The 15,419-nt window shown below is 38.0% G+C and overlaps 1 protein-coding gene across 4 annotated transcripts in view; it reads left to right on the top strand.

Moving 5' to 3' along the window:
- The window catches only part of LOC148356493 (suppressor of hairless protein homolog), a 58,655-nt gene that overhangs the window by 14,362 nt on the left and 28,874 nt on the right, over positions 1 to 15,419 (top strand). For 2 of the 4 annotated variants that reach the window (XM_088346661.1, XM_088346660.1), the window contains exon 3: positions 5,627 to 5,757. The exons of 1 other annotated variant lie outside the window; for it this stretch is intronic. In XM_088346661.1, the coding sequence (XP_088202787.1) occupies positions 5,627 to 5,757 (131 nt within the window). Of the gene's footprint in view, positions 1 to 5,530; positions 5,758 to 15,419 lie in introns of those variants that run through there. One more of the 4 variants, XM_088346663.1, reaches the window with a different exon arrangement.

Here is a 15,419-nt window from a genome sequence, read left to right as displayed (position 1 = left end):
TTTTGCTGAGTGGACCTGACTAGCGGACTGTATTTTTATATGGATTTTGCTTGGTGACAGGTCTGCACCTTGGAGCTAAAACTCCTTGTTCAAGGGTAAGTCTCACCTATCCGGCAAGCATTCCAGTCAACCACCTTCCATGCTGTGTGTCTTTTTGTGTACAGATAGGGTCTGAAACCCACATTTGCACCTGACAATGCCCTCCTCATTCATTCATTCATTCACTTGCTTCCATTCAACAAGTGCTTTTGGTCGCACTCATTCCCTGGTTGGCCCATTTGATAGGGTTTTATCAGTGGACAATTAGGGCACCTGCGTTTCTAAAGCAGCTCCAGACCCCCCACCCTTTGAATCCCTACAGTCCTACCTCCCCGCCAGCTTACTTGTCCTTTCATCCACTTGCTTATGCGTCGACAAGCTGCAACATACAACACACCGCACAGAATATGCTTCTTTAAATTGAATGAATGAGTTAAACTTGAAATCAAATAAACAAAACAAAAGTCAAAAAACAAAACCAATGATAACGTAACCTGTCCGAAAGGGAATAGGTAGAAGCACATGCTTCTTTATTGCGTCTTACAGCTAGATCTCCTGTGTATTTACATATTACCAGGGTTGGGTAGGATTACTTTAACTTGATTACTTTTAATTACTTTTGGATTACTCCAATACCAAATATGCTAATAAAAGACAAAATAAACTAAATATGAATAAAATTATGACTCACAACACGTGGTAAGCTTTCTCTCCTGGCTTTGATCTCTTTAATCTCAGGCAAAACTAACATAAAATGCGACAGAAACAAAATGAAAATAAATCCAAACAGCTTTCCAACATCATTTTTGCCGTTCCATGTATTCCGTTACTCCCCAAGCCTGCACAAAATTTAGTAAAAAAGAGCTAAAATTAAAAAAGCCCCACTCCAACTTCCAAAATATTCAGCTTTGATATTAATGAGACTTTGGGGTTCATTAAGAACATGGTTGTTGTTCAATAATAAAATTAATCCTCAAAAATACAACTTGCCTAATAATTCTGCACTCCCTGTAGATTTTGAATGTTATACTGCAGTATTCTAGAGTTATTGTTCCTGATATTTTGTTAGGATTTCCAGCCAATGAAAAAAGTTCTGTACATTTAACAATAGGAGGCGATGCCTGTTGCCTCCGTTGGGTCCTGTATGTTCAGTGAGGCGACAAGGTTTATCATTTGCTGCTGTCCCCTCCCCTGAGACTACAAACATAACAGAAAGGGGCAGGAAGGTTGAGGCTAATTTCAACAAATACTTTGCCAGTGGAAAGGCTTTATTGTAGCTATAAAACTGCCAGATTTTGCAAGTAGCTGCTGGAATATCAATCATGTGGCTTATTTTCCATGACACAACACTGCCTCTGGTTTCTCCTTGGGAGCTTGAACTCACTGTGAACTGAAGTGGCGGGATAGACGTGGAAATGCATCACCTTCCCCCACCTTTTTAAAGTGTCTATGCAAGGTCCAGGAAATACCCAAGGTGTTTCAACTTGAGACGTCCTTCCACATAGCTTCAGAAAATGTAGTGAATTAAAGGCAGTGGGTACTATGTATGACGTATTTCCAAGTGTCTCGGCGAACTTTTCACTTGTGTGAACTGTTCATTTGAGGGCGTTCCATCATGGTTGGCAAATTAAGTCAAATAGAGCTTTTTAAGAAACTGTATTTTGTTTGATCCATATCTAGTCCCTTAATTGTCCGGGAGACTTGACAGTGAAATAGGTCAAAAACCAGATGAGTGACTAGGTGTAGTTAGTTCTAATACAAATGTGTAAAGAGAATACATATTTCAGGTGGCAAGGGATTTTAACATTTTTGAACTTACATTTTTACAAGATTAATGACAAAAAAAAAACATAATTTAAATGATCTTGTATTAAGTTGGACGTATCACCTAAAATTAAACTTTTCTGGGGGGGAGAACAAATTCTCAAGAGTAATGTTTTTCAAGAATTTGGGATATGGAAGAGTAAGGGGTATTTGACATATTAGTGCCTGGAAGTTTCTTCTGTTTCATGGCAACTGCCATGTGAGCCACCAAGTGGAAAAGACCTCTGGAGTGGACTTATGGACTACACTCATTGCTTTTTCTTGATTAGGCCAATTGTAAGCCTTGCTATCGGAACCAATCGTTTCACTGCTAATGAGTGATTGCATAAGACTGTTGGAATGGCTGCCACTCAATGGTGTGTCACATCTATTCAATATTTTGATTATTTCCGTTTAAATATACACTGGAGCACATTTTCGGGGTGTGCCTCCTCCTCTACACAGCTGCAGGCACCCAATAAATGTGAGTATTCACTCGCCACCAGTGTGGTCCCTATTTACTTTGAAGTCAGAAAGACTACTGCTTCGAGGGATGGCTATTGCGAACAAAGATGGCAAATAGATTTAAATGAGGGCTGCTGAAAATAAGACAAACGCAGGGGGGAGACCTACATGAAGGTTTACGACTGGACCTTCCGGATAAACCAAAAGGACCCTGTTTACTATGGGATAGCTCACATCACAGGGGCACTCAGGAATGCGCATAACGTGAGAATCTTAACCTTTAAAGCGTTGGTGATGCTGCTGGTGAAATAATGGCCTGCCTTGTACTTTCACTGAGGTTTGCCTTGTCATGAGACTCCCCAATGTGATGGCAAATGCACTAATCTGCCCTGTACAGCCTGCTCATAAGTGTTCACACTATTGTTTCCCTATTTGAAGCAGAAATGCGAACTTGCCCATGGAAATTATTCCTGCCGTTTGTGGTAAAATGACCTCTATTTTCTCCCGTTGACAGACACGTGGTATGGTATAACCTACTGTGAGTTTTCACCTGGTCAATCTATTTTTTTTGGTTAACGTTAATCAGGTTAAAGGTACATTATGTAATATTTGCCCTCTAGGTGTCACTGTATTGTATAGTATGACTGGAAACGAGTCCTACAAAGCAGAAGAACTAACTAACTACGGAGAGTCCGCTGACCAAACAGTAGTCCTATCCTCTAATTTACCAGGATAGCCATGTTAGCCTAGCCTTGTCGGGATGCACGCTAGCCTAATGTCATTACGCACGACTTCCAGTATTCCCATAAGTATGCAAGTAAATATCATAATTGTTAGACATTCAGAACCCAATTATCCCTACAGAAATTGAGAGATATACGTTTAGACCAGTCAGATTTTTTATTTATTTATTTATTTATTTATTTTTTTAGGAAAAACACTATTGTTAGCAACTACTCAAGAACATTGAGTTATTAGCTACTTGTACATTAAAAAGCCTTTACTCTGATGCAGATTTTTAAAATGATTTGACATCATATTAAACAATTTGGTTTTTAGTAATCTCCAAATTAAAACGCCAAGTAAACAACGTTGTCAATTTTGTAAGCAAACTTACTTTTTGGTAGCAAGTACAAAAACTTTATTTGTGATTTATTTTACATATAATGTTCATATATGGCTTTTACATTTTTGTTTTCCCCCCTTGTTATAGGCTTAAGTTTGTTTGCTACATTTACCTTTTGGCAGACCATGAGAATTACATTGATTAAACACAGGACCACCTGACTCGGGAACATGAGTTATTTCAAGCTGCAGTGTTAGAAAAATCAACACTTACCCAGTTTCCAGTTTACTTGGGATCTAATCCCAAAGCAACAAGTAAATTTCTATTTAATTATTTGTATGTATCCAGATTAAACACTATTTTTGAGACAACATGCAAGTGAGTTGAATGCCCTAACACTACTTTACTTGATCCGAAATATATTATTGCAACATTTGTCAATCTCAATAGACTGTCACAACAATCGATATGAATGAATGAATACATGAATGTCCTTTGTCGATATAATAATGTGAAATTGCAGGGCTTCCCATATTAGTGCCATAAAAACAAATTAAAAAGGTAAATTTGTGCAAAATGATTGAAAGAAACATTAAAGGCAATATATTAATAATTGTATATTCACAGTGGCATTTGTATAGTACATTGTGACAATAGACGCTGTAGATGGGACCCACAACTCCACATTTCACCCACCCTCCAATATTTTTGAGGTGACACAAAGTTTGTAGGATGTACTTTAACAAGACAAATGTAGCCACGCGACTGTTTTAACAAGTTTTTGTCAAAAATGTTTTACTTTTAGGAATCTGCCATTGTTCTGAATAGCGTGGTTATGTGACTCCACCAGAGATTATTATTGTGCACCATAGGCTTGGGAAGGATAACTCCATGATTTTAGACACTCGTGAACGACAAATTGTATTTGTTCATGTAAAATTTTGCATTGACACCGTATCCCAATTTCCAAAATTTTCTATTTTATTTTTCAATTTTAAGGTTGTTTATTTTTCCTTAGACCACATGGACTCGCGCTTATTATTTTTGAGGATATAGTACAAATGCTATGTTCTTGTGGGTCAGGTTATCACTTAACTCCATTTTTTAATTTTTTGAATCTACATTTCATCTTGAATTGAGAATCCAAAGTAGTGTAATTCTCCAACTGCAGGCTAGCTAGCTACCTAGCAGTGTTGACTACAATGTTTTTGCTGTCCTTATCTATTTGCAAAGCGCTGTCAACACGGTGATAGATTATAAGGCTCAAGATGGTGACGTAATTTGTATCAATATCGAAAAATAAATTTGTTGACAAAAGGTTATAGAAAAAAGATGCGATCTCATTGTATTTTTTTTTCTTGCAATGACGTACGTGTTTAATTTACCTTATTACCTTAGGCCGCGCTCGAGGACAAGTGCATGCTTCACCCAAACAGGACATTATGAAACGTCAATTAGTGCAAGAATTACATGTAAATTATGGACATTCAATATATCGCCATGCAAGAAAATTAAGGTAGCGTTTCCTAGTGGTAAATTCGAATAGGAAGAATTTACTGCAACTGAAAATTTAAACTACACTCTTAACGGTGGGGATATGTGTCAAAAATATTTACACACGTATTATTGAGAACCACAAATGTGATTTAATCAAGATCTAAAAATCCTGTCCTGTCAAGATTAGAAATCGCATATGTAAAAATCAAATATATTTGTGGCCCTGAAAAATACATGCTTCAACACCGGAATTCCTCTTTTAATGGTTTTTGAAAAATTGGAAAATTAGCTTTGAAAGTCCTTTATAAGTGGTACTTGAGTTGTGCCACACCATGGTGTACAAACCCTGAATATTTTATGCCAGTTTTTCAGGACTGGAAAACTTAACCTAATTTTTGGCAAGGAATACATTCACACCAATTAAAAACCACTCAATCCCCAATGATTTACAGTACACATCCCAAAAATTATCTTTCAGAAGTTGTGTGATGTTTTAAAATATACGCCTGTTGTAAATTTCCGACCATTACACACGTGGGAAAAGCACTTGCGCCCAAGTCTCGCGAGAGCGGTCGCCCGTCCAGCGTTCTCCTATTATGAGAGTTTTCGAATTCTCGCGCGACCTCTGAAGTTTCCCACGCCTGTTGTTGTGGCGTCTGCCCTTTTTTGCCCATTCTCGCTCCCTCCCACTGCAAAGTGTGGCCTCCCCTTCTCTCGTGTCTCCTCACCCACCCCCTTTCTCCCTTGTCCCGACAGGCGAGACTTCCAGTTGGCCTCTTGTTGTCTCGACGGACTGCCGGGACTGCAAGGAGAGGCGAAAAAAAAGGATATCGCGAGTATTGGACTTTTCGTGAGAGTTTGTGGAAGATGGCGCCTGTTGTGACAGGGTGAGTCTAAGATTTGGGGGGCTTGGTGTCGGGCAGTTCAAGTGAATCCGAGTCAATGTGCGCGGCTTCGCTGCTTGTTTGCGTGCTTTTGGCCGGCTTTGTGGCCTTTTTCCTCAACGCTACATTCTCCACACAACGTTGTTTCTTTGTTCTTATGTGTTAAACGTTTTGTCCCTCTCCTCCCCCCACTGTTTGCTGCGGTGTTTAGTAGGCTTCCCTCACGCGATCTGTTAGCATTTGTGCTAACCAGCTACTGAAAACGTCAACAAAATCCAGTTTACGTTTCTGTGCGCGCGGTCGTCAAAGTCCAGATATAAGGGCGTACATTCAGCTTTGTTTTTGTATTTAATGACGTAATATAACCATGTATAGAGTTTTACGTGTCCGATATGATACGAGTGATTCACGTTGCTTTCTTCCGTGAACCTGACAAAACAGTTGTTTTGTTTCACATTTAAAAGTATCAAATCGAAAATAACAATCTTTCTAATGGTTCGGTAGATTCGACCCCGCCCCCCATAATAAAAGTCCGTGTTATGTGTTATCATATTTGTGTATTCTTGTTTATTTTCAATCATGTTGCGACAAAGATTAAGTCAAGTCACATTTATTTGTATAGCCCTTAATCACATAAGTCTCACAAAAAAACCCAGTTTTTATAGGTAAAGGTGGTTCTGATGTTCCTTCAATTGAAGGTAGTACCCTATTTTAGATTTTGACTTGTCAAATTGATAAATTGGTTGGCATTTTTTGTGCTTCTAAAATGTTTATACGAGTATATTGCATAAACAAATGTGTAAAACACAGCGATTTGCCACAGGTAGCATGTTAATGGCCTAGTCATATACAAAGTGGTCCTATTAATGTACACCCAGAGTCATTTAGGCAATATCACTTAAAGGGTTGCTATTCAGACACAGTAAACATTTGTTCATTGTGATGGCAAAGAGTATAGAAGACTACTTCATCTAAATTAAGTCCCATCTCTCTCTCTGTTTATTGGGTTATTCAACAAGTTATACGGTTGGATCTTGAATGAAATAACATGAAATAGATAATACCCTTATGCGTTTTTGTAAAGCTAAGACCTTATCTTTGCCTAAGGCATTTGTTTTACTTTGCCTTATGATGTCACAAAGCTATGATCTTTGATTTTTGCAACTCGGAGATGGCATAGGAGCTTGCTCTGTCCACTCCACGCAACGGCCCGGTATTGCAGTACCCAATAAGGCTGTAAAGCTAGGACCTTAGACCTTCTTTTATGCCTTGCGATGTCACAAAGCTATGATCTTTGATTTTTGCAACTTGGAGATGGCATAGGAGCTTGATCTGTCCACTCCACGCAACGGCCCGGTATTGCAGTACCTCCGGGAACGGCGCATACGCAATGATCGCAGCAAGGCTTTAGGGCTAGGACCTTAGCTTGGCCTTTTGGCTGAGAGTAAGTGTCCCGGCTCCTAGGCTTTGTAGCGTATTATGAACTGACCGATAACGGATAATGGATAATGATTTATGAACAAGCTAAATAACCCCTAAAACCCCTAAACCTCCGGGAACGGTGCATTCGCAATGATCGCGGCAAGGCTTGAGGGCTAGGACCTTAGCTTGGCCTTTTTGGCTGAGAGTAAGTGTCCCGGCTCCTAGGCTTTGTAGCGTATTATGAACTGACCGATAACGGATAATGATTTATGAACAAGCTAAATAACCCTTAAAACCCCTAAACCCCTAATTTAGAATGACTCTGAGGCTAGCCGCATAAGTTAATTGTGACGTTCAGAATTGTGTTTTAGTTGATAAAACTGGTAAATTTACACTAGCATATAATTTAGGCTATATGCTCTGGAATAGGATATTTAGGAATATTTTCACTTTTTGTATAAGTTGGTAAGGAATGTAATGTAGTTTTGCCGGTGCGGGGCTAGAGTTGCTGAATTCATGCAGAAAGGACGCTGAATCCCATTCTGTGATACATGAGAATCCATATAGTGCAAATTTGTCAGATCACTTTTTTATTTTACTCGACATATTTCATATGGATTAAAATGTGAAGAAAGTAATTACTCAACATACAACCGTGATATTCACACGTTGGATCACTCCTTAGTGCGTTAAATTCCGTGCACCACTAATTAGCCAAGCAATGTCACGTGATCATCTGCAATCAGTAACGGCCAATCAGGGCATTTCATTATGGATTGACATGAGTTGGTGTTCAGTGAGACTCCACTAGACCCCTGTGACTGACTCACCGAACCCACATGGTACTATGAAACCCAGGTTAAGAACAACTGTTTTAAGTCACTGCACACTTTATATAATTGTCTATTTTTGTCCAAACAATTAAAGTGGGGAAATGTTTGATTAATCAATGCCAGCGCTTCTGACCTGAACTAATTGTATTAGTTTCATATGCATCCTCGTTTCGATTATTAAAATATGTTATAAAAATGGACAGGTTTTAATCAGAACATTGACTTGAGATTCTGTTTCCACTGAAATACTTTCTGCAGGTGCTTTTTCAGAGGCTTATATAAACAAACTGATTCCCATTCAAACGCAAAATGTTTCGAAGCAGTTCGCCTTCTGTAATGACGTCTGTGGAACGCGAGGCAAAAGTGCTGAAATCCAAACCTCAAAGAGACATTTAAGTGACAAGACGGGATGTATTTGCCGTTTTGCCTGCTTCCATTTTATATTTGCTTAAAAATTCAGAAACTACCATTTTTGTCAGAAAATGTCTGAGCTCAGGTAGATCGTTTTTTCAACCTGTGGCGTCAAAACATTAAGCAATCTTTCATAAATAAATTGTTGGATAATTTTGCGAGAACATAATTAATTGCAACGTGTCTGCATCAGTTCACTAGTGTTTTTGTTTTTATTTTTTAAATTTATTTTTAATTGTTAAATCTGGCAGTGCACGGTTACATATAGGGAGATAGCATCAGTAGACATCTTGTTATAGAGTTCAGTGTTTCTCATAGAATATTTTGAGACCAGGGTGGGCAAACATTATAAAGGGTTCTGGGTGCATATTCCAGCGGGAGAAAATTTTGTGCATTGTAAATTCAATTGACTGACTGACCGACAGGTAATTAGCAGAGATACACACCACAGCATTTGCAATCATTTATATAATAAGACACCTAAAACAAAATTTTAACTTTGCATTTATATGTTTGTGTATGTATGTTTTATATATATATATATATATATATATATATATATATAAAATGTGTGTGTGTGTAAAAATTCCATTATAAGCACCGTGTGTCCTCAGTTGGGTTTGTGGATGCGATGAAGCCCAGCCCAGCTTTCTTCGGACAGTGGGAAGGAGACACCCTGAACTAGTTGCCAGCCAGTCACAATATATATAATATAATATTATATATACATACATACACACAGTAAAACTCGGTTAATCGGGATCCAAATGGAACGGGAAGTTTATCAGGATTAGCTAACGTCCAGTATTCTACGACCCACTGACCTCTGAATGATGTTTAGTAGAAAATACACGAATAACTCGTCTGGTTTCAATTGAACATGAATTCACGTGTTTATATTCACACAGAGTAAATGAGAACTGTAGTGTGCAAGCTCAGGAGTCTGAGGCGGAGGAATAAATGTCGTAGCAAACAGGAACTTTATTGACATAGCTGTTCCAAACAGGGCACAACAACAATAGCACGTCGCTATCTCTCTAACTGGTTGAAGGGACCACGCAACTTTGTCACCTGTTCACTGGTACTCACTACTCAACAAGGTTCCTAGGGTGAATTATGTAAATCCAAAACAGAATATTAATGAAACATACACATCGCGCTTTTCAGAATATCCGTCTATGTTTGAGCTTTTATGTGAAAATAAGCCGTGATATCTTTCTTCTTCAAACCAACGTGATCGTTACAGTATTGCGTGAGCTTTAATTTTTCTTTTAATGTCCGGTCCTCTCGACTTCGACTGACATTCAGCGTAGCCTCCTTCAGTGTCGTTTTGCACGAATAGATTACAACTTAAATCGAAGCACAAACCGATAGCGTAAGCAAGTGATAACCGGGAAGACGTCCCACGAAGACAAACTCATCGATAAATTCATTTGTCTTCGGACAAAAGGATGGCATACATTTTTTGGAAAGTTTGTGTCGCGTCGATAGCTTTGCGTGACAAAATGATTTCCGGTAGATATCATGTTGATGGTTGATACTGGCTGAATAATAAATTTAAAAAAAAATCCAGCCTCTTCCAGGAAGAAGACGTCAAAAACGTCATGTTGACTTGAAATACGACTCCGGAATAGACATGGCCAAAGGCATATGAATGGATTGAAATGATTGGGATTTTGATCCGGAATAGCTGAAGATCTGGATTAACTGAGTTTTACTGTATGTATATATATATATATATATATATATAAATTATATACACAAACGTTCCCCTACTTACGAACATTCAAGTTACAAAAAACGCGACATTTTAAGCATTTTTTTGGGGGATGTTGAAAAATATCCGTACATTGCTGTAAGTTAGATTTTGTATTGTGCACCTTTATCCAAGGACAGTACTATTGTGCTTTTTTTCCCGCCGCTACAGGCGTGTGGCGCTGTGAGAAGCTCACCCAGCATCCACCGGCTTCCTCTTCCTGTCACAGTCCCAATTCATGTTAAACATACTGTACTGTATCTCCAGCGCCAAGAACTAAGAATATTTTTATTGTTTAATATCTCGTGCATCCATTCAATATGGTTGGTGTAAAGAAAAGGCGAGCCGTTTCATTTGAAATGGAAGCGAAATAAAGAAGCTTGATGCGGTTTAGAAAATGGATGGATCGCTTTTTTTCAGCCAACTTTTGACCACAGAGGAGGAAGCCTCCTAACTCTTGAAGCTCATCTTCCAAAAGTGAGTTGAACTTGACTTTATTTATCTTTATAGAGCATATTATTTCATTAAATGTTTATTTTTCAGTACAAACAATACAGGTTACTTATACTAGCTTTTAACATACTTATAGAAACCTTAAACATACATTCCGTACAAAATATAGCACTGAAGGAACTTGCGAACGAATTCAACTTGCGTCCGGAGCGTATCTCGTTTGTAAGTAAGGGAGCGTCTATTTATATATATATATATATATATATATATATATATATATATATATATATAATATAAATTTTGTGTGTATATTACTATATTTTAATAATACAAGTTTGGGTGACTGGTGGCACCAGTTACACCCTGGTGGCCTATCAGAATCTTCCGATGTTATGTGAAACATGGCAGTTATTTGGCACAAAGCAACGTTGATCTGGTACCCCCTGTCAGAATGGGCACATGCCTTTTTCTGACCAAAGTCACATCCCAAGTTAATGAATTGTGAACACTGTCCATAGCCTTTCAGGCTTTGCCTGTATTTGTTTGCAGCAGTGTGCTCTTCTCGGCTCCTTGGCTGCAGTTGGTTTGGAACACGGATGTGTAACGAGTGCTGTGACACAACGGTTTTGTGTGTGCAGGCGTGCGTCCATTCCCCCAGGGTCCTCTCTTCTTCCCGGCTTCCCTTTTCATGAAAGGAAAGGTTTAGAATGAGGAGCAGATGTCGAAACACTGACCTTTATGGTGGCAGAGGCTTGGCCCAGAGCTAACAGCAAGCCCCACAGCCCCCACCTTGGCCCTTTGTCCACCCTGTCAAAAGTGGCGTAAGATTGTCGTATTTGTCTGGAGAAGGTTTGGGGATAGTAACGTTTAGTTATCAGCACCATTTCCAGCCTGTTCGTTTATCTACAGAAATTTAATTTGTCTTCTAGTGATAATTTTATTTAACCGATTCCTTTGGTTGCATGTTAAATTTTTCAAAAAAATTCTGGAATTTTGTCAGTAGTGAAACACATGAAATAACAATTTGACTGCACAAAAACATAAGAATAATCCCGGCATGTAAAAAAAAGTGAGTGGCGTAAAATAGACTAGGCAGGGTTCACAATCTCCGCCCCTCAAGGGCACTTATCCAGTGAAGTGTGTTTTAGATGTTTTCCTCTTCTGTAGAGCTCATTCATACAATCAGTTTATCAACAAGCTCTGCACAGGCCTGATAATGAGTCTGAGACAGTGCTTGGTTTTTTTTTTTTTTTTTCAGACACTCTTACATGTCATAAAGCTGCCAGATTTGCATCATATACAGTTTTATTTACTTATTTAACTTTCAGACTCCATTGGTTAACCATGACTCAATGATCAGTATTCAGGTTTTGTCCACTTCCCTTAACTAATAATAATAATAATAATAATAATTTCCTTGTATTGTCATTCTGTGTAACAATGTACACAGAACGAAATGTCGATTGCATCTGACCCGATGCAGCCGCAGCCAAGAGAGGGCGCCGCGCGAACCCGAACCTCCCAGTCTCACTGCCTGATCCCAAAAAAATTAAGACCTTAATTGGCATTAACGTGTCTTAAATCCAATTTTTGAAACTCTAAAAAATGTCAACACAAAGATTAAGTAATCTTTATCAATTGTCCAAATCCAGGGAGTACAACACATTTTTCCCAAGCATGTGTTTTTCTGATGCTATACGCAAAATTGGTAATTAAAATAGCATGTTGTTTTTTTTGTTGTTGTTTTTTTAAAAAGTTTAACACTGGACCAAAAAGTCATATTTCTGGGATCATGATAAAAAAGTATTATGAATGTAGGAGAAGAGATCTTTGGAATTAGTAGTTATCTAGCAGTTTTGCCTGAGAATCCATCCTTTTTGTTTTTGTTTGTCTCAATTGTGTTTTTTTTTTTTTTGTTAACTTGATCTTGAAAAGTCTTAAGTCCTGAATTTAACTTACTGTAGTAACCCTAAATTACCTTAATAATCAATCAAGTCAAAAGAGTAAACGGGGTCTACCTGTATAATAAGGCCATTTTTGTGGGTCACTTCTTGAAACAAAATATTCAAATAAAAGTAATAATCTACTAATGCATGCTCTGATTGCTACAGATTCCTGACCTATTTCTGACCTTAATCTTACTACTTACTGTATGAAAACCATTTTCAGTGGGTTTCCCTGCCAGTTTGGGATGGAATGTGATTAGACCGGTGCAGTTTTGTAGAGAGACCCACTATGGTGTTTTAGGCGAGCCTAAGTGCTTTTGGTTTTGTTGTTGTATGACAAGGCAGGCAAGGATAAAGCAGAGAAAGCAAACCAATGCAATGGGGGAAACCTCCTTTCTGAAGGGCTGGCTGTGGCACCTTTAAGTGTTTCTTACATTAGATGTAAACAACGCATTTTATTGTTCTAAGAGAACTTGCTCTGCTTGATGGTATGAAAACATGTTCCCATGGTTCGATGGGTTCTGTCTCAGTTGCTTTTTTTCTGTGCTCTCTATTTAGTATGTTTTATTCAGAAAGTGTTGGTGTTGCACATTCATTGAATAATTTCCTGTCATCGAGCTCTACGTGGAGGTGTGTAGTTATTTTACATGTTGTATTTAATTTTATAGGGATTTGTCCTTTCTCTAACACACACCTATTTTATAGTTTTTCTTGTTCAACTGCAAAGATGCTGAAAACAACAATTAGTAATGAGCCTTTGGGAAGTTCATGGGAATTATTTAGAAATTCATGTTGGGAAATAGTGTTTTAAAGCTCTTTTGGTAGCCCACAAATCCAGAAAACCAGCGTAATTCTTGATCTTTAATAATTATTTAACCCCTTAACAATCCTGTAAATCTCGCCTAAAATCCCAATCCAAGACATACCCAAAGTAAATTGAATGATGTTCTTGGACTGTTTGGAAAATATGGGACTCTTTTGGTGTCTTTTGAAAGTTAAGACTCTTCTGTTTTGTTCCAGACTGAAACAATCACTGCAAGTGCTACTAAAACTGAGTCGTTGTTTTTTTCCCAATCAAATGGTTGCAGAAGCGTGTATATCATGGGCATCTTATTTGGAAAACAGCTGAGACAATAGCATCAATTATTACCTGGTCTTAGGTCAAATTCGAACACCACCTGTAAAACTAAACATTGTATTTTGCACATTTATAAAGGTATGTTGTAGCGTTTCCAAAAGTGGCCATAAGGTGTATTTTACTTTCGCCAGTTTTCAGTCAATGTGAGAGTTGTAAATGTTTGACTTCTCTTTCCAGAAGTCAATCACTAATTGTGTACACTTGCGTGTCATAATAATTTCAACACCACAATAGGTAATTTAATTTTTGCCCTTTTTTGTTCTTCAAATAACTGTAATATTAATAATTGTAAAGTCCAATACAAAGACTACCAGTCTCTTCCATGTATCAATTGTTGGTATTTTTTCCAGAGAGCACAAGACAACGTTAGCTAGGAAAATTAGTTTGGTTGTTGTCCTGTTCTCTGGGCTTTTTGCCTTTTTAACAAAAATAATAATAATAATATAAATAATAATAATAAACCCAAAAACTCATACTATTGGTATGCTGTCTGTTGCCTAAAGACAATCTGACAAGCTTTCACCAAACACCTGGTGAATTGTATTAAGAAAAAAATAGGTAAACATCCACTTTCTTGTTGAGTAGTCCAGGAGCTCTATTAATTGACAATACGTAATAGGGACAATAGGGAACGGTCTCACAAAGGTGCCAAATTCGTAAAAATAAGGACTACAGCAAAAATGTCTTTAGCCAGAAAATATTTTTGGATGAAATACAGGTGCACCAAACGGACCAAATAAATCTTTACACTCGAAATACAATGAGATTGTCATGAGTTTGTGTCTGAAAAAATAATTGACGTGATTCTACTGACTCGAAATAAACTGTCACGTCATCATTTTGCACACCATGATTAAGAATAAGTATCAATTCAGCTTTGGTGTGTGGTTTAACACCCCTGGTTGATATCGAGCATGTTCATCATTTAAGATCATTGGCTCAATTTTCTTAGGATGCACCTGGCATTATGTTCTGGAAACGTTGCATATGATTAGCAAGAGTTGCATGGAGCACTGTAGTTCAATGAGATTTAATACAAAAGCCTAAATGGAATGAAAATTGCTGCATGTAAACACCTCCTACGGGGTAGGAGGACATGCAGTATATCTTCTCAAGGAAAAACAGAATCTCTAGTGTTGGGGAAAGTCCCAAATGAGCGCACGTCCTATGGAAAACTGCAACTGCTGCTATCACTTTTTAGATAAGAAGGCAGTGGTGAGCTGTTCAATAGCTTGTAGTAGCCACCCTGTGACACAGTTTGTCACTTTTCAGTACATTGGTCACTGTCATGCATGTATAATTTACAATTGTGGTTCTTGTTTGGCTCAACCCTTGTATCTACTACATAGTTTATTTATTTTGGAATTAAGTTGTCATAAAAGCTGTTTTACCATTCACAGCAGTTTACCAGCAAAAAGCTATATAGCGACACTTTAAGTTTTGCATTAAGAATCACCAGGACCTGAGGTTTTGATGCAGTCCATTCAGCAGTTTAGATATGGTCTGTGTCTTGTCGTACAGTTTGCAGTGCTTTGTTTTCACCACCAATTTTGTGCCTGCGTCGTCAAAATGCTCGTGGACTGCACAGCAGGAGGAAACTCTGCAAACTTCATGAAGGATAATGCGGTATCAATTCTGACTCCTTGTTTCAATGCCCATACTGGAAAAAGGCCTGCAATTATATATATACCCTGTGTCTTTTTCTT

The sequence above is a fragment of the Urocampus carinirostris genome, chromosome 11 (assembly GCF_059441175.1).
Source record: "Urocampus carinirostris isolate Australia breed hairy pipefish chromosome 11, RoL_Ucar_1.0, whole genome shotgun sequence".
Taxonomy (NCBI): Eukaryota; Metazoa; Chordata; class Actinopteri; order Syngnathiformes; family Syngnathidae; genus Urocampus; species Urocampus carinirostris.
Note: the sequence above shows the minus strand (reverse complement) of the source record. Positions and strands in the feature narration are given on the sequence as shown.